This window comes from Melospiza georgiana, chromosome 5, assembly GCF_028018845.1.
Source record: "Melospiza georgiana isolate bMelGeo1 chromosome 5, bMelGeo1.pri, whole genome shotgun sequence".
Lineage (NCBI taxonomy): Eukaryota > Metazoa > Chordata > Aves > Passeriformes > Passerellidae > Melospiza > Melospiza georgiana.
Window position 1 is genome coordinate 22585295 of NC_080434.1, and position 20683 is coordinate 22605977.

General features: G+C 42.5%; 1 protein-coding gene across 1 annotated transcript in view; it reads left to right on the plus strand.

Moving 5' to 3' along the window:
• Window positions 1-20683, plus strand: part of UNC5C (unc-5 netrin receptor C) — a 250546-nt gene that overhangs the window by 195010 nt on the left and 34853 nt on the right. Inside the window, exons 5-7 of the mRNA XM_058023958.1 lie at window positions 7792-7972; window positions 10001-10168; window positions 11358-11522. Coding sequence (XP_057879941.1) covers window positions 7792-7972; window positions 10001-10168; window positions 11358-11522 — 514 coding nt within the window. The remainder of the gene's footprint in view (window positions 1-7791; window positions 7973-10000; window positions 10169-11357; window positions 11523-20683) is intronic.

Here is a 20683-nt window from a genome sequence, read left to right on the forward strand (position 1 = left end):
AACAAAGCTACGGGTTCTGAACCACCCAGGTAAATGTTTGGGCTGTTCCAGTGCATGGCCCAGGCAAGCAGCAGAAGGACCAGCACAGGTGCTGCTACACTGAGCTTTGCACACGTAGCTGAGGGAGGAAGGGGCAAGCTCATGTGTTCCTGCTGTGACAAAAAGAGGGAAAAGATGAATGGACATAGAAACAAACAGCACCCTGCCCTAGCTCTGTGCTTCTCTGCCTTCTGCTTTCCGCCAGTGGGGAGAAGTAGGGTGAGGTGGAGATCAGCAGTCTGACCTGCCAGCCTCGTGCTCAGTGGAAATCAGACAGGAGCAGCTCCCCAGCATGAACAGAAACATCCATTTCAGTTCCACTCTGCTCTCTGTGTGTGATTTTTCTAAAGCTAACCTGAGAAGGCAGGAAGGATCCCATTCTGTGACGCTCCAACAGTAATGGCTGAGTTGTTAGCAATTAACCCCTTAGCTCATTTAACTTGTTCTTTGAAAGACACCAGCATCATATTGCACATGGTAAAATATAGTTAGAGACACTGAGTCACATCAAATTAGCTCATTTGGGTAGGTTATAGATCAAAACACAAATGAGATGTAAGATTGGTTAATATGCCATAAGCTGCCAGATGAACTTTTGCATTGAAATGTATGATTTGTGGAGCCTTTAACAGGGGGGTAATTGCTTCTTTAATTTTAATTGAGGTGTTTCACACAGTAATTTAATTGCAGAACAGAGTGTAGTGTACAGTTTGGTGACCCAGTTTGGTTTAAAACTGTATGTGATATTTATCCGCATTCATGGCTTTAATTAGGAACTAGAGCAAGGGGGAAAGGATCACTGAGTCAAGAGGCAGAAGAGAGTGTCTTGCTGAGTCAAGATGACTGTGACACAAACTTTACTCAGCTGCTCTTGCCCAGGCAAAGGCTGGTAGAAGCTAGGGACTTCTACAAATAGGCAGTTCCATCTAATTGATTATTAATATGACTGCTGTTTGTGTTGTTTCCTGAGAGCCTCTTATGTTTTGCAGCAGTTATCCCTTAATTGGAGTTCATGTGTGTGCATTTCCATGCAGGTGTGTTACTGAGACAGTGTTTTATATTCACAGCAGGAAAACGAGCTCCAGGAGGGACAAGTAGGAGAGTTTGTGGCCACAAATGCTAATTGCTGAAAAGTGGCACTGTCCTTTGCAGTGCCTTGTGACATACAGCAGAACTGCCTTTGGGTGTCAGGGAGAGGAAGAGAGGGAGAGGCAGGTTTGTGTAAAGAAGGAGCACAGCCCAAAATGAATGAGAGCTGTTCATCCTTTGCTTTGGAGAGCCTTTGGGTAAGGTCTGGCCATGCAGGCCTGTCCTCCAAAAGTACAGGATGAAGCACCCTGCAATTGTCAACACCTGGTCCCCTACATTTCTGTCTCTCTTAGCTTTCATTTTACCCCCCAGCCTACTGGTGGGTGGTCAAGTCACTCTTGCAAAGTGTGCGACATAGGTTGCAACCTCCTGCTTGAAGGACAGGTTTGCATTTGAATTTGTGCTTTCCTGGGAAGTACCCTGACTACTAGATTATTAGATAGCCTTGTTTTTATATTTCCTACCAGTTCATTTCCACAGTGCAGAAACTCATGCCAAGAGGCATAGGTCTTCTTGCAGAACTGCTCTTTTGGAGGCCTGACTTTTCCATGAAACACACCCCTGAACTTTTTAGTCCAGTTCCACTGATGCCAGTGTAAGTGAGGGCAGAGCATGCTCCAAAGTGAATCCAGTTGCTGTGTGATTCAGTTCAGGCAGGGATGATCTATGGGATTGGAGAGCAGTCAGACTTCTAGTTCCTCTATGAAATATTACAATGGGAGATTTTCTACAAGAGCTCTGACATGAACCCGGCTAGCTTATCCTCTTCTCTACAGCTGTGGCAGACAGCTCTGGGATTATGGTTTAGCTAACACAACCTATCTGTCCATATGCCCTCATGGTGCCAAAAGTGCCAGTCAGCATGTGGGCTATGGGCCTCCAGTTCAAGCTCCTCTTTCAGGTGGGAAAAGAAGCCCAGCAGCTTCTGATGGCCACATAGCAGGTGCTGTGGTTTTCATATTGCCATGATCTGGTTTTAAATTTGAGACTCCAAGGAATAAAGTTCTCCATCTGCTGCTACCATTCCACCTCAGAAGTTTATTCTGAGGCTTAACTTCCCAGTTTTGCATAAAGCAAAGCTGTAATGGGGCTGGAGACATCCAGCATCTGTACGTACACCCTGCAAGCAGAAAGTTGGATATATGTGTAATTACGGAAGTGTTTCCACAGCAGGAACAACAATTCTCCTTATTTGCAGCAGAAGCACAATAAGAACAACTGAACAAAACACCATGGTGGTTTGCATTTGCTGTCTCATTCTCAGTATGTTTTGCAGTCTCTCAGAGCTGTAATTTCAGTTGCTTTGGAGATCACTTCTTTTTCCTTTTATTTTCAATCTTAAATGTGTATGAAATATCTTTCCAGTAAATATTACATAAAGGACAGCATCCTCTTCAGCAGATAGTTGCTGGGATGAAACCAGATCCAAAATCAAATAACATTCTTCAAAGAGGCACTCAAGTCTCACGGTACCTAAAATTGCTGCTGGCTCATATGAAAACTACTAGAGTTTTCTCAGTCTCACTCAGACATCTTGTACTGTGTCCAAATTGGTAGTTAGTCAGTTAGTTTGTTTCACAAATACCTTATTACTGGAATGTGTGTCTATGTGTTATACAATCCAGGTGAAGCCAGGGAGCTGAGATTTCCCTGTGGCTGTTGGAGGTGATGCCAGCTCAGCAGGGACTGTTGCAAGGTGAGCCATGCCACTGGGACCAGCTGGCACAGCTGCAGAAAACACAGCCACAATCCAGAGTGCATGGGGAACCAGATGGAAAGCAATCCTGCTGTGTCAACCAGGCATGGGGAAGGCACGGGTGCAATGTTCTCGCCTTCCAAAATTACAAATTGCCTTTCATCGAGGCAAGTCTCTTGCTGCTCCCAGATGTTTGCATCTTGTTTCTTGTGGAACATGGCACTGGCGGGCTTTGCCTGTGTCTGGAGGGTAAAAGACTTGCTGTTTGCAGCAGATGCTTCTTGCTCTGAAGGTGACCCTAGGGCAGGTTGGTGCAGAGAAAGCAATGAGCAATGGGAATCCAGAACTCAGACCCTGCTGACTTAGCTCTTGAGATTGCCAGATGTGTAGGGAACATCTCTTATGATCAAGAGGGCAGCATCTAGATGAGATCATATTCTTCTTCCATCCCTGGGTTTCTTTCAGAGCAGATGTGTTTTTGCTCTACCAGTTTCTAAAACAGTCACGCATATGCAAGTGTGCCAAGAGATTTGAGTGCCTAGAAATGCTGGTAACTTGTTATGGCTAAATTTGTATCAGCAATTAGCTTCTGTAATAGGTTTTCCTGCGTGTGTAATCGCTTGTGTGATTTATGTTCCCTGTGTTCATTTAGTCTGCACAGAAGCCTGGCCTGGCTTTGCAAGTCTTGGTGTCTGTGTGTGCTGCTGCTGTAAACACCCTGTGGCAGCACAGGGCTGGCCACAGCTCCCAGGTAGAGCTGATGTGTTATTGCAGTTTTCTGCTCTTGCTGATGGTCTTGCTTTTCATGTTGGGTGGCATGTGGCAGGTTCCTTCTGTTAATTAGAACAAATGTGCCAATTATGTTAATGTATCTCCCGATACCAATCAGTGAATGATTAGAGACAACACATCTGTCTCTCACCAGGGAGCAGGATGACAGAAAAGACACTACAAGGTGTGTTGTTCTAAATTAGGGACACCTTGGATCGTGCCTTCCCCTGCTGGCCACAGGGACAGCTCAGTCTCCTGCAGGCTCACTTGCCAGCCCATTAGCAGCCCTGGATGTGCAGCTCCAGTGCAGCTGGCAGGATCACTGTGCCTCATGGAACTGCAAGTTGTATCCAGAGTGCTAAGGAGCTCTGGCCAACAGGTTGCTGGCTCCAGTGTGCTCCAGCTTCTCAGCATCTGCAGATTCTGTTGGTCACGCTTTCATTCACCACTCTCACATCTCAACTGAGCGGCCTTCTCTTGCTTGTCAGTTTGCAAACATATAACAAAAATATCTTCTTGTGTAGAAAACTAGCAAGAAGAGAAAGGCTTTTGTGTCTGCTTTGTTCCAGGGGTTTAGTATATGAGAAAAAACCCATGTATGTTGTTGAAATTGTAATTTTCCATAGCTGTCATCCCCCAGAGGGTACACTTACCCCATCCTTCATGGCATAATTTTTGCCAATTAAATGATTGCTGTTGTGATAAGGAAAAAACTGATCCCATGCTTTTTCTACATATATGCATGACCATCAGTACATTTATCAATAACAGCTGGAGGGATGTGCCTGATTTAATTGAATACATAGAGCTAGGTGCATGTTCAGGAATTGTTCTGATTATAGCTAGTAAATATACATCCTTAATATTTAGGCATAAGCAAACTTCTACTCTAGAACATCTCAAGAGAGATGAAAAATCGAGGCATGAAGGTGTGATTTGGTATCACCTTGAGGTCAGGCTTTTGTGCACTTTGAAGAGTCCATTTATATCCTGCTGGTCCTCTGTCCACTTGCCTGCAGGTGTGCAGATCTCTGGCGCACAAGTGTCCAGTGCCTTAGCTGCCTGTAACTATTATTCAGGCTGCAGAATTAAATTCAGGATAAGTTTCTGCACTGACTGGATTAACAGCCTCTTTCAGCAAGGGGGCTGCACCTTGGGGAATGACATGGCATCAAAAGAGATCGTTGCTTTTAACTTCTGTGATAACAGTTTGCATACTTGTCACTCATAAATCAAACTGTCTCATTCTGCTTGCTTCTCTTCTGTATTTGACACCTGATCTCTTCCTACTTACGTGACAGAACAACCCTACTCCCTCTTACTCCAGTTACCTCAAAAAAAATAATCTGAGGTTTGGAGGTGCTGAGCACTGCAGTCACCTGCACTTAAAAAATAGGTCCAACAGTAATTGAAAATAAGTACCAACAACACTCTCACATATTGTAGTTTGTTTAATTAGTCCCAGTTTCTACAAGGACTGAGGGAGAAAATACAACCACTAGAGGGGTGTTCTTTTTTTTTGTGTTGCTCTACTGATGGCTAAAATATGTGTGAAAGGAGACTCCCACTGCTTGTCAAATCATCCATCAGTTCCTTCCTTCAGATTTGACATTAGAGTTTGCAACATTAAAAGACGCCATAAAAACCTGGATGCCAGAAGACTGAAATAGATATATTTAGGAGATACCTTGTAAAAGAGATGGCATTTAAATTTGCACACGCAGTACTGATGTACTGGCAGAAAAAAAAGACATCCTGTTGTTCTTCAAACTTTTACTGTTAGTAAATTCTGTGAGACATTAGGTGAAAAAGGATCTTTTTCCTAAGAGATTTGGTGTAGAGCCAGAAGCAATATACTGAATTATACAGAGCTGCTTTGTTTTGGGATTTTTTTTATATTGGCAACTTCTCTTTTCATTTTATCTTTGGTGGTTTTGCAGGGATGATAGGGAATTCAATGCTTACAGCTTTAATTTTGTCTACTCATTTGAGACCCAGATTGAATATGTATGGGTGTTTTTGCAGAGAGAGAAAATGTTGCAGAGTAGTGGAAAAAAAGAACCATGTGCTTGGGCATGGAGCCTTGAGGGTACCAAAGGCTGCTAGAGTACATTCTTGGATGGGCATACGAGAAATATTTTAAACTGAGCCTTAGACCATGTAGAATGTAGTCCTGTCCTTACTGGTGTCGTGGTGTCCTCAGTATGCAAAGCAGAGGAGGAGTACAGGCAGATTTGAAGTGGGATGTACATAGCTCTGGCAGTGTGTGTAACATCTTTTACAGCCCTGGCATAACCATCCCAGAAATAAACAGTGACATTAAAACCAAAGAAATACCTGGGTTTTGTGGGAGAGGCAGCAGTTAAATGGCAGCATACCACTGATGGAGATAAGCTCCTGGCTTGTTTTGCAGTCTAGAATTCATGCAGACTTGGCGTGCAGGTGAGCAAGGAGCTAAATATTGCCGTTGACTGAACAGGAATCTGTCTGTCTTGATTACACCTGAAACCTATTAGGATTCAAGAAAGGTGGAAAAAACAAGTTTAGTCATTCTGTCAAGGAAAAACAGATTATTGACTAAGAGCTTGTATCTTCCACAGTGAAACACTATTGTGATAGTGACAGAAATACAGCCTCCAAAGTTTTATGTCTTTTTCTTCCTCCCCTGTTCCTTGCAGACACACGTATCCATTTCCAGAGCCCTTGTTGCACCACTGTCTTCCAGCTCCGCAGTATCAACAGCTGTGAGGCTGCCACATCCCACAGTGATGTGCTGTGAAAGAGGGGTTTAAATCAAGCCTTCCTTGCAGCAGTGGCTCTACATTCACTAAAGGTGTAAATCTCTGGAAGCAGCTCATGCCTGAAGTGCATCCACCCAAACTGGAGTAGGGGAGCTGGAGCTGCTTAAGGCAGGGCTAAAGGTGGGGAGTGGGTGGTGGGCACCTGTAATCCAGGCCCACACCTGCCAGCACTGCTCTTGCAGCATTGACTGGTTGTCTGGGGGTGAATTAAGCCCTCTGTGTTGAACACCAGGAGAAATCGTTGTTTTTTCTCACCATGGTTTGGAGCAGTCTGTACAACTGTCTCAGGTGGTTTTTGGGGTATGTCAATGCTTGGATAGTTCCTCAAATGTCTTTAGAAAAGTGGGGCTTGTGAGAGAAGGACTTGGCAGCTAGCACCTCATGAGTCCAGTGGGTTGATGGTGGTTATGTTTTTCTTCCTTTAATTAAATCCTGGGCACAGGCTGAAGGGATCCAGTGACGTGAAGGTCCAGCTTTGATCCATCCAGGGCCCCAGTCCTGTCCTTGAGCTCACTCAGTTCAAATGAAAACGAGCTACTAGATTTGCAGCCAAATTATATTAGAGTGGCTCACAGCAGTCAGCTGGGATATAACAGGGTGTTTTCTAAGGAGGGCAATAAAGAGAATATTGTCTAGATTAAAAACATCATATTAAAAATATTTTTCTGTGCAACCAAGGAAATCATGCTTTATTAAAGTAAAATATAGCTTACACAAATGAAGAGGAAAAATAATCACTGATGTCCTTGTGATTTCCTATTTCCTTGGTAACTGACTATTTTGCTTCATTCTCATTGAAGCCAGACAATGTGCATGTGAGTGCAAATGCACTTAAAAATATTGGGGTTTATGATTTGTTAGTGCTACCCACTCCAGTATAGAGTCTCATGGTTTTAGACCCAGGTCAGGTACCTACAAGCTTACTGCATTACTAACTGCCTAGTTAGGCAAGATAGGAAAACAGTGGGTGAGATCTGTGCCAATTTAGGGTTTCTGGTGTTGCAGGAGAATTTTCTGTTTACAGTTACGTTCCGAAGATATCACCCTTTCTTTTTGCCTTGTTTCTGACTCTGAAAGCACAGACCAGCTTTTCCCTGTACAGTACCTGGCAGCCTTTGAAAATGCATTGATGTTTTCAAGGCAAGGCAAGACAGCTGTTGAGTGGGTAGGATGAAAGTGGGCTGGAAGGAAAGGGTAGGCATGAAGAGTGTTATCCTGCTTTTCTGCCCTGATGTTTTGTTTCAGTTAGTGACGTTCATCAGGTGAGTCCTTTGTCACGTGCCTTGGCTTGTAGTGTTTTCTGGGATGAGCAACGCAATCACAGATACAGTGTCTGTCCATATTGGTGTGACTTGCTGACTCACTGCCTCCCCTCTGACCCTTTGAAACCCCAAGGTGGAGTGGCTGAAGAATGAAGAGGTGATTGATCCTGTGGAAGACCGAAACTTCTACATCACCATTGATCACAACCTGATCATCAAGCAAGCCCGGCTTTCTGACACCGCCAACTACACCTGTGTTGCAAAAAACATCGTGGCCAAAAGGAAAAGCACCACAGCCACTGTGATAGTCTATGGTAGGTGATGCCTTGTACTGTTGCAGGTGGATGGACACACACTCAGAGCAGGAGGTGGGGCAGGAGGGGGGTGCACAGTGCCCTTGTGTGGCTCTGGCTGCAGTCAGTGCCCAGGCTGGGCTGTCTGTGCTGCCTGGTGACTTGCAGCCACACACAGGGACTGCAGTCAGGGGCACTGTGAAATCCCTCAGGAGCCTGATGACTTGCATTGTTGGTGACAGGCAATGGTGTTAAAGAAGGAAGATCCCCCTGCACAAACAGCCTCCTTGGAGAGAAGGGGGCTGTAACACACACTGGCTGCAAACAGCAAGGAGCCACCAGGGCACATCCTCAAGCAGAAGTGTCCAAGGCATGGCTTATTACCAGCACAGTTCATGTTCTTAGTGACCCTTTTCCAAAATAAGAGTGAAACTGGTAGAGAGTTTGTGCTTCCAGTGACTGGTAAGAGTGTCAGAGCTAATCAGAATCCACCATCTTCTTATAGCTCTTTAAATAAGCTTAATTTTTGGTGCCTACTTCCAAAACATACCCTGACACCATTCTGGGACTGCAGTTCATAGGCACACAGCCCAGCTTAAAACTAAACATTAGGGGAATATAAAGCATGGGATAGCATTATTCTGTGTCAGCGTCCACAGTCCTGATGTGACTGAGGTAGGCCATGCTTTGGCTGGGAAAGGATGGGATTCCCTCCCAGGGTCTCTTCCAGCCTGTGTTGTGCTGCAGCTCTGTCTAACCAGTCCAAGCCTTTGCCCCTGCAGAGTTACTTCCCCAAATGCATTCCAGGTGGGGGCATCCACCAGAACAAAACCTGCTCTGATTATGTGCCAGCTGACTGAACTGGTGTTTCTTACAATCAGCTTAATTATAGGATAGACAAGTAGGAAAAAATCCCTATGATTATCCCTAATATTCATTTCATATTCAGGGTAGCAGTTAGATTTAATTGTAAGCAGTTGCTTCTCTGAAGTTACAATGAGGGCTTTTTACTTCAGTTTTTATAGAAAACTGACTGAATTGAGTTGATTAGCAGTGCTTTTGGTATTGAGGGATGGACCATGTTTTGTAACTGAGATGAATGCAGAAACATAAAGATGTAGGCATACTATAACCCTTCCTCACACATATAAAGAATTTTTTTCAAAAGTGTATTCAAGAGACATGTGTAGGGAGCAGGCATTTTTATGGGTTTTGCTGCCAGAGCTGCTTAAGGGTTGTGCCATATCACAAACATTTGGGTTTAGGGATTCCGAGCAGTTAATGTGTTATTACCCATACTTGACAATCACAATATTATGTAGAAGAGAACAACTCCTTCTTCATTCCTCCATCTATCCCAGAAACTGTGATGGATGAAAAGGAGAGTCAGTATAAATAACTTCCCAGAGATAGATATCTTCCCAAATTCCAACAGAAAGAAATGCAGTTAGCATTAGCTCGTTCTGAACAGCTTAGGGAGGTGCTGAAACATTCATGTATGCACCAGCTATGTCCACAGAGGGGTGAATGAAGTCCTAGCATCCTGAAGTCACCTTCTTGAAAGAAAGGAAAAGAAAATTCTTGATATCTAATCAAAGCATGGGGGTCTCTCAGCATGCATAGGTGATGGGTGCATCTGAGCATGAGTGGGAGCACAGGTTATCTCCCTCTGGAAAACAGTGCAGCTTTCAGAGCAGGGGCTTCTGGCTGCCTGAGCTCTCTGAACCTGCAGGGATTTTGGTCATACACACTCCACCAGGCGCTTAAGGCCGGGTCAGGTTGGTTTTCAGGATAAGGCAGGTCACCTGCCAACCCTAATAGTCATCAAGTGATATTTTTCATTCAGCATCAGCATTTCTTCAGCTTGTACAGTGACTCCTGGCATGCACTTGGTGTGCTGGAGATGTGGGTTTGTGCTGTTCCGTGCTGTTTCTCGTGCCACGTCTTGTGGCCACTGTTCGAGGCCACATGACACAGAGCCAGAAGCTCCCTGGGGCTGCCCAGGCTGGGCTGCTTGTGTCACCATGCTCTTTTTCTCCTGCTTTGCAGTGAACGGAGGCTGGTCCACCTGGACAGAGTGGTCTGTGTGCAACAGCCGCTGCGGGAGAGGCTTCCAGAAGCGCACGAGGACCTGCACCAACCCTGCCCCGCTCAACGGCGGCGCCTTCTGCGAGGGCCAGAGCGTCCAGAAAATAGCTTGCACCACTCTGTGTCCAGGTTCAGTATGAGCAGCACACACAAATACTTTGTCTGTCATCAGTCATTTCAGAGCACTTGCAACAGCTTCCTTTTCATTATTAATAAATCCAGCATCTCAGGGAATTAATATTCTAATGTAGTGCATAACCAGATAAAATAGTGAGCAAATCATATCAAGCAGCACAGGTTCCAGCCCTTCTTTTGCACACTGCTTGCACTGGGGTCTCAGCTCTTACAATTCAGGAGATTTGGGGAGTATTCAGAGCTTCAAAATGTAGGAGATAAAGGTTGAAAGCTCTGGAAAATAATTGGGATTTGAATATGGAAAGCAACTGTGATGTAAATATATTTGCAATGTCTGTTCAGTCCAGCTGTCTCAGCAAGTAAAGCATCTGGGATGTGGATATTAAATTTGAGGCAGATGTTTACCTGACATATACAATTGTCAAATACAAAGGCATTTTTATTGGTGGAAAGAGATGAGCATCCATACTTTTGGAAGTTATTTAAATGTAAGCTTCTGAAAAATACAAAATTGTTTCAGGACATGAAATGTAGTTGCTGACTTGTGATAAAATTCTGCCATCTGTCCTACTGTCCAGTGCTCTCCTACTACTGACCCACTCAAATCGATGGCAGTAAGGCCATCTTCAGCTTGTGAAGTTTGGTAATCCAGCTCTCTCACTGGAACAATTTTATACATTATTCTTCAGCTGTTCATTTTAGTGCTTTTGAAAATAATTTACAGGATTTTGAAAGGTGCTAAACACATTCCTGGTTCTGCTCATGTGAAATAAATTGGTGCCTCCAGAGATTTTTTTTTTAATAGAGAATATTTAACATTAAATATCTTCCTATTAAAGAAGAATTTCTGGAAAAGTCTAACCTGTGTGTTAAAAATGCCACCCTCCTGCCACAAAATTAAATCCCAGATTCCTGGCTTGTTGCTTGCACACTTTGAGCACAGATAAACTGGTTAGAAGTTTATGTAATGGGGAGTAAAGATCAGACATGGGGCTGGGGCAGAGAGAAAGGAGATGTGGGGGTGAATGTGCATTTACAGGCCAGAAGAGGAGCAGGCTGATGATTCTTCTGCCTTGCCAGGAAGGGCTGGGAGTTGCAGACTGGCTTGTGCTGATATGTGCATTGTTCTGCCTTGGTCTCACTGTTGTGTCCCCTAACAAGTTGTGTCCTCTCCTTGTCTCAGTGGATGGCAAGTGGACATCCTGGAGCAAGTGGTCCACGTGTGGCACAGAGTGCACCCACTGGCGCCGCAGAGAGTGCACGGCCCCAGCTCCCAAGAACGGGGGCAAGGACTGCGAGGGGCTGGTGCTGCAGTCCAAGAACTGCACAGATGGGCTCTGCATGCAGGGTAAGTGCTCTCTGCAGGATCTGGGATGTGTGTGGCAAACCATGAAATAATTGCAGATCAGCATCAATGACCTAAACTCACAAACCATTGTAGGAGAAATGAGTTAGGGACCAGTTCTCAACCAGCCTGGACATCCCACTCCTCTTGCCTGGAACATGGAACAGTGAAGAATTAGAAAGTGTCATAACAGAGCCTTCTATTGCCTTCCCTCTCCACCAAACTGCCCTCCTCTCTATATTGGCTCAGCATCTGTCCAGAGAAGCTTGGCAGTGGTTCTTACAGCACTGCAAATGGAAAAATAGAGCATTTAGAGCAAAGCCAAAAGAGTAAACTTGGCCAAGCAGATCAGCTTCTGGCTTCTTACTGTCAGGAATGGTGAGTGCATGTGTTTCTATTTATAACAGTTACGCTCCTTTTTCAATTTCGGGTGACCTGTGGTAGAAGGAGGTACACTGCATCAATGCAGAGCTGATGCAAACTTCCTATCTGGTTGCCAGCATGCTGCAGCCTCATGAAGATCAGCTTTAGCACTGAAGTCTATTCCACCTGTGCCTATTCAAGCAGTGCTCCTGCCTTTCTGACTAATAGAGAGAGAAGCAAAGAAATGCAGATTTTAAAGTGTAATTCTGACATACACCAATGAACAATTATTCAGCTCTACATTTCGTCCCTTCTCAAAAATGAGGTCTTCTCTGCTCTACTGGTGCATCAAAACTCCCTTTCACATTTCATTAGTGAGCCAGAATCCTCACATGTATCTTTCCTATTCCTTCATCCCATCTCTCCACAGTACTTCTCTGTCAAGCCTCAGATTTCTGTTGTCCAAAGAGTTGTGGCTGTACCCATCCAAATACATCTGTGTGCAGATCATAAAATGCTTTGAGTTCTATCATAAAAAAAAGGAGTAAAGAATTCTTATTCTCTGAGGCAGGTTACTTTTGACTGAAATATTCGTGCTGACAGAAAATGACATTACCAGCTAATAAATTGGTCTGCTCTTTGAATAAGGGCTATATAGGATAGTTCCTATGTTGGTAGTGATCTCTGAGCTGCCCTGTGGCACAGCATGACCATTTACTTTGAGGTTTCCCAGATTTACAAATATCTCCCTCGATGAGGCTCACACAAGCATTTCCATCATGTTAAAAGCTATTAGTCAATGTCAGTGGTCTATAAAGCTGTAATCCCTCAAAACACTTGTTTTTATGGTGAAATTGGAAAGGTAACATTCAGAACTCCTCTCCTTTTCATTTCTAAGGATAAGGAAAAGAATCCAGCTACATGTTACTATACAATACCTTAGTGACTTTTATTGTAGGGAAGCTAATGCAGCCCTAGTTCCAGCAGTGTTAATAAGTCATTATGGCAAATTAGGAGGAAAAGATGCATTTCCCCACACAGAAGAGCTCTTCACTATCAGATTATATTTAGACAGGTGTATGTCATCTTTGTGTATGTGCATAAAGAGAGCCATTTAAGCAGAAATCTTGTGGAAAAGTAGATATAATAGTAGAGCAGAATAAAAGCCCTGTAGGGATCTCATTTATCTGTTGATGGTATATTGCATTTTATTTGTGAAAGTGGATGCTGAGCATAAAGCAGAGGTCTTCAGCAGGAGAAAGGGTGAAACTGTTGTGAATCCTATTCTGCTTCATATATATGTATATAAAAAATGGTAATGAAAAATATGCAGTCACATAATGACCTGCTTAGCTCCAGGGGCCGTGATAATCCTTCAGTGCTGGAATTTAATGGCAGTGTTTTAATGGTGTCTTTATACTCTCAGGGTTTCATATACCTGTAAAACTTCCAGTCCTGCTCCCTGATCCATCACTGCTGAGAAGATTGATTTGCTGTACTTTGTGGCAGTGTGCCTGCTGCTCTTTCTTTCTCTCCCCCCTTCCCTCTCTTTTTCTTTATTTATCTTTCTCAGTTTATGCAAAATCAATCTGAACACTTACATTTTTGCTTGTGTGGATTTAAATTCTTAGAAAATCTGCCTGCTGAGCCAGGAAGATGCACAGCATTCCTTTAATTCCTATAACAACGTGCCTCTTTCCACATTATTTGAAGCTTTGGTGGTCTGGCCTGGAACTGACAATTCTCCTAGCCTGGGCACCTGTAGATTCACAATAGTCTTTTCCAGTGGCTTCATGCCACTGGGTCTGGCATGGCACATGTGGTGTGGAGGAAGCTTCAGCCACCTTTTCTCTGTGGCCACAGCCTCCTGGGAGATCTGCTGGCCAGCTGCTTACCGGCACCGTAGCCAAATCCTGTTTCTAGGTGCCCTGATGCTGCCTCCTTGCTGCCAGTCTTTAGTGAGAGCCTGAAGGTTGACACAATGGGTGTAGCTGAGGTCAAAGAATTAGTAGGCAGACACTCTGCCAGGAGTCTCTAGTCTGTTGCTCTGACAAAAACTCACTTGTAAATATATATCTCTATATAGCTGCGTGTAAAAGATATCCTGGAAAATGCTGGATTGAATGAGTCTCATTTACAAGCCCTTTCTCTTCCAGTCTATTATTCACTTCAGTAGCATCAGCTGGATAAATCAATAAGCTTTTTCATCAGACTGCCCCTGCTCCAGCAAAGAGCACAAGTCTGCACCACTATTGATTTCTGTGGGGATAAAAACAGTGGAGCTTTCTCCATCCCTTGTAATTACAGTATTTTACACCCAAAGCTGTAGTTTGTGCTTACCACTGACTGTGGCATTTCTCATGCAACTCTGTTGTTGCATTTATTCAGACTAATCGTCTTGCTGGTACACACATACTCTCCCATATCCAGTAGTTTGTGTTTTTCTGTTAACATGAAGGGATGAACAGCCATTAAACTAGAGAGCCCATAGAGACCCAGCAGGCTGAATTGAAGAGGAAAAGCAGATGTAGTGAAAATTTAGAGCAGTCATTGCTATTTTAAGTTTTCAAGTACACAATATTGTCTAGCAGTTCCCATTATAACAATTTCATAATTCCCATAATAGCATTAATAAGATCTTCTGGAACAAAATCTGCTGTAGGTGTAAGAAGAATTGGCTGGTTACCACCCACGCTAGTTGCATTATTGCCTCCATAGTTGCATTATTTCCCACTTGATGTGTGAGTACCGTGGTAAATACTTCAGTGCAAGGAGCAACACTTTTAGAGGCACGCACTGCATCTCACAGGGGATTGCTGTAAACTGAAGCACTGCAATTAGCCCTTCACTTGTATCACCTAATGACTTTGGTGGGTGTTCTGTGCAGGGAATGAGAAAGCAAAGCACTCTCCTGCTGCCTCAAACTTCAGTACAAGTAGTTCCCTTCACTATGTCACAAACATTTTTAAAGCAATGTACCAGGAGAAGTGTTTTGCTAGACTCAGTCTGGAACGAGTGTGTGATACAAAACTGCTGCTTTTGCTTTGCGTTATGTGTAAAATTCTGCTGATAATCAAGAAGAGGGGCACAAACGTTGAGGAGAGTTAGCTGTGCTTCATGGTTTTGTTGAAGGCTTATTACCTGAGTTGTGACATGCAGCTGTCGTGCTCACAGCAGGTCACATACATCCTTTCTGTTGAGGATCTGAAGTTACAGTGTTCAGATCTCCATTGTCCCTGTCCTGAATGAGTAAGTACAGCAGGTCCATAGGCATGAGGTTGGTGCCTGCTGGTCGTTTAGGCTTTTCTGAAATCATGCCTGGGATGTGCAGGGTTGGCACTAGCTCAGAGGGAGAAAACCAGTGCCCCTTTTTCTGCTCACTCTTGGCTTTAGTCAACCACTGTGGCTTTTCATAAAAGGCTGGCTAAGTTGTGCTTTAATTTTTATTCTTTTCTCAAAACACAAAGCTAACTCTCTTACAGCAACAAGCAAGATAATACAGAAGTACATGTTGTTGCTTGAGGACTATGGGTTATATAGTTACACAAATAGTACCGTTGCTCTGTGAAATAGAATTGCTCACTTTATACAGTCTCACGATATGGAACAAAAATCTATCATTGAATAGGAACAAAAGGAAATTTCCATCTGGGAATCATTGCCAAGGGTCATTAGATTCACTACGGAATTTCCCTCTGTTTCTTGAGCATGAAATGACTATGTGCTACTGTAATTAAAAAAAATGGAAGAAAATATTCAAAATATCTTCACTTGTTGGTACAGTACTCTGGACTAGGTCTCAGGTCACTCTGGTCTTTTCCCTGCATGCAGCTTAACTACCTGGAAATGCAAATAGCAGATGCACCACTGGAGGAAAAGACACCATACCATGGTGAAGATGTTATTACACGACTAGTAATGCCATTCCTTCTTAGAAAAGGCTGCTTTCTAGTCAAAAATGAATTGATGTGATGTGGTGGCAGCAAATCTGTATTTGCTGAGTGCTCTGAAATCCTCCTCTGAAAAGCAGTGTGAAGTTCATAAGGTTCCCTCTTGCAATGATAGTGCCTAAGCAATTGAAAAAGATGCAGTTTATCCTGCTTGGACATTAAATGGCAAAATGCTTCTCTTTTTCAGTCTTGTCTCTGTTTATACAGATCGAGTGGAAAGCAAAGTTATCCTGATACCAGCATCTCTTTCTTTCCAAAGCATCCATATTCTGCACATGTCCTGCTTGGTTAATGCAACATGTCAGAAACTCTGATGGAATCAGAATTCATTTCCCCTTTTGGCTTGATTTGAAAGCAGGCATTCAGGGAAGAATTACAGGGCACAGCAGCTTGATGAGGACCACAGGTCCACCAGAGCAGATCAGTGTGCAAAGGGCAGGGGAATGTTTTCCAAGCTCCAGAAGGTAAGCAGAAGTCTCTCGAGGGAGACTGCAACAGAAGCCTGTGTGTGCAGAGGAATGAAATAGAACCTTTTATTAAGAGCATGTGGGTCAAGAGAGAACTTCTAATGCATTCAGGCTGTCAGCATAATGACACAGCCACCTGGTCTGTTTTGGCCTAGCAGGGGGAGTTCATTCATTTGAAGCAGGCGTCTCATCTGTTCCTAGAGGAAGTTTTCCATAATATTGTTTTTTGATATGAGTAAAGGGATGTGTTATTCCGTTTTCTACCCAGCTACTATGTAATGGTGTGGCAGCCAAGGGAGTTTATGCACACATCTCAGAGTTATGACTCATCTCTATTTTATTGTAGTGACATGAAAAATCCCTTGCTGAGAAGCATCCGTGCTCTGATGGGCTCTGTGCAATTGAGAGCTCTTGCCTAGAAAACCAACTGCTTGAAGCAGATAAAAGTGTTGGGAGAAAGTAGAAATGCAGAGCCACAGGCAGAACCCAGGGCACTGAAATCCCTGCGTCTTAACCCCAGTCTGTTCAGAAAGAGCCACCTCCTCATTATTTTTAAAGAAAGCAAGTGCTGTAAGATCTCTAGGCTGTTTTCAAAAATCTGCACTAATTAAAAAAATAATATAGCTATGCAGAGAGGAGAAAAAAGACAACCTTGTCCATCTCTACTTTTCATTCTTCTTTATCCTCTTAGGTTTTCTTTTATTCTTCCCTATTCCTCTACACATTAAAAGCTCAAAAAGTTAGATAGATGAAAGAAGAATTCAAATCTTATGAAGTCTAACTGATACATCGATTTAATTGTAGAAGAAAACCACCCCATACAGAGACAATAATGTACATTTATATTAGCCTTGTCATATACAAAGGCGGATATATTTCATGATTTTTGCTTTTCTGTCAGGGTGTCAGGCAGGGCAAAGTTACATAAGCACCTGAAGGCTCATCAAGGAGTAAGTGAAACAATTAGAAGTAAAACTCAGTGCTATCTATTTATATATCTGGACTAACAAAATTATTGGCACCATGCTTAGATGAAAACTCATACTGGGGAAGGAAGTTTCTAGAATTTAGGAAACAAACATTGAGCTGATCAGCTAATTCTGGAATCTCTGGACTTTCTGAGGTTGTAGGCTGGGGAGTACAAGTTACCTTATGTGTGAGCATACAGAATCACAGAAGTTCAAGACTGGAAGAGACCTATAAGATCATCAAGTCCAGCCGATGTTCTAACTGTTCAACTAGATCATGGCAGCAAGTGCCAAAGATTTTTATACCTGTTCCATGTGCATAAAGTATGCTTTCCATGACCCTTTTGCTCCAGAATTCTTAACAGTTTTGATCCCCTCTCCTAGATCCTCTTCCAATTGTCCCTTCCTTCATCTAGCTGTTTGCCATGGATCCTCTCTCCAGGGGTGTCCCTTGTCCTCATTTCAGCACTCTTGTCCCACTACAGCAAAGTGAACCCCGGGAAGTCTGTCTAGCATTCAGTCATTGCAAGAGTGGAATTTACAAAGGCACATCAAGTGACTTGCAGTGCTAGGAATGTGTTTGCTTTTGCTGTCAAACATGCATAACAAATCCAGTGCTGAGGTCCTACTAAAGACTGACAGAAGATTTAACTAAAAGGTCAAAGTCCTCAACTGCAGAAGACCATGTAATGTCAAACTTGGATATTCCAATCCACATCAGATTTTAGCCACAAGTTATCCTTCTCTTCCATCTTCCCTTATTCCCATATAGATGTCATGCATGTTTAAATTCAGGCAAGACCTTTCTATCAATGTTAAAAAAATGTCAGGATCTAATTTAAAATGAAAACATAATTGCAGACTTAATTATAGAATATCATGAACTCCTGTTCAAGGAGAGAACAAGAGAGTGTCCCCATTGAACTCACCCACTCAGGAAAGATCTGAGATAATACACAAGTAAATAATCAGTCACAAAACCTCAAGCTCCCTGTTTATTAGCCCACCCTGAATATGCCAATAATTAGTCCTTCAGAAGGGAAATAAATTGCTGTGCATTATCTCTGGGATGCCTGATATCATATCTGACCTTCAGCATCATTACTACAGACATGAAGGTCTTTCTTTAGAATAGAAAATGTAAAGAGGGAAAATCTTTCTGTCTACGGGAAATCTTTCTGTCTGAAAGATTTTTGCTGTGCCAGGGACTCTGCTGTTGGTTTGGTTTTTTGTGTTTTTTTCTAATTTTCCTCATCAAGCTGCTCTGCCCGGTAATTCTTCCCTGAATACCTGCTTTCAAATCAATTAGAATTTTTTTTCTAATTTTTTTCTTTTTTTTCTAATTTTTAACCACCACAAGTAAGGTATAACATATCATGTCTTCTTGGTCTTGTGATACATTTCCTGGCAAATAGCAAGGGAGAGAAACAATTAGCAGCAAGTAGAGTTCAAATTTTATTGTTAATACTTTTCCAATCTCATTAGCAACATGTTAAGTGAACATGAAGCTTTGACACTAAACAGTCAGAATATGGGGTTTACTCTAAGATTACTCTTGTACCATTAACTCTGCCCCTTGTGGGAAAAAAAATGCTGGAAACGTGCAGTCTCTGGTCAGTGGAACTTGCACAAAGCAATTTAAAACTCCTGAATGTCAAATTAAATCTCCTAAATTTTTTTTGGTAAGCTGGGAATATGTGACTGGCCATCATAGATGGAAACCTAGATGGACTTAGATGGAGGCCAAAAGCATTGCAATGTTATCTTAATTAATAATTTGAAAGTCTTCTCTGAAAGCTTTGAGCCTTTGCACACTATACTGATCATCTAGAGTTTCCTTTAAAAGTACTGAAGAAACTCAAGCAAGCTGGTGATAGCTGTAGGAATGATCGTGAGTGAGGTAAGGCAGAAGGAAACAGGACTGGTAATGCAAGGTCACAGCCACAGTGCTGCAAACACTGCAGGGACATATAACTTTTTCTTCCTTGTCTCAAAACCCTCTCTGGATAATGGAATTCAGAATACAGAATTGATGAATGTCTCTTCCCATGAGTACAAAGAAACCTGAAATTAGGCTGACATGGAATTGAGAATGGCACTTTACAGGGAAAGGGAGACTGGCTGAATTTCTAGAACTTGAAATTTGGAAACAGCAATATATACTTGGGGGAAGTTGAGGATTTTTTTACTCATTGAGATCCATTGAACTAGAAATTAACAACAAGAGAAAAAGTTACTAGGGTTCTTAAACCAATTTTATTCAAACTTTCCAGTATAATTTCTGAGACTAAGACTCATTATAGAAAATTCCAGCAAAACCCAAAGATTTAAAATTATATTCTGAGCTACTGGAGCTGGCCCAATGAGGAGGGTAATATGATTTAATGCTGAAAGAAGACCTCATCTTGGGAATTAATAACAGAAGCAATTTGGTGCAAATTTTTTGGTTTTGGTGTGAAAAAATAATTACCAGCATGCTAGCTTTGAGTTATCAGATACTGGAATTCATCTGATGTGTATGTATCACAGCAAAAAAAAAAATATTTACTGAGTTGTTTCAGTTGTTTCATGTCACGTTTTATACACCACACACTAACTTTAAATCATCCAAGAACTACTTCCTTCAAATGTTAAGCATCTGCATGTAAGAATCAATCTCTGTTTCTGTTTCCTGAGAAAGGAAGACAGCAGTTGAATGCATGGCATCTTCTTTTCTCAGAGGTGATTTGAGGGCATTGATGGAGCAAAAAGGGGGAAAAGTGCTGCTACAATTTGTTATGCTCAACCTGTTGAGTTCTTTGCAAAAGGATGTTCTTGAAGCACCTCATGTGGCCCGGCTTTCAGAGGGACCATGGAATTATTTGAGCTCAGCTGTTTTTGAAACTGCTACAGAGAGAGTAAAGAGAGTTTGTAGACGAGAAGCAAGTTGTGCCAGATTAAAGTATGATGCATTGAAGAAACTAGCAGTTATGGTGTGCTTTATGCAATCTTCACCTTATTAAAGGAAAGTGCAGGTCTCCAGTTCTCACTGATCTCGATAAAATCTCAAACTATGTATCATTAACTGTGACCTCAACAGCTAATACTATAAAACTATTTCTTTGTAGAGTAATTGTAAATATTTTCATAAATATGACCCAAACTGCCCTAGTAAATTAGTGGCCAGAAATATAATCTTGAGCTGCTTCACTTGTTTTACCTATATAGTTGCCAAAAAGAGGGAAAATAGGCAGGAAAAATACAAACAGAAAACTGTGTCCTTTTCTTTCTCTCTTACTTAAATATTTTAATTTCTGCAAGCAGCAGAGTAAACTATTTTCATAATCTGATCAGTTCACTCTAAAATTGATATTCATTAATACAAATTCAGCATGACTAGAAAGCTAGCAAAACCAGTTATGGACCAAAAAGGGAAG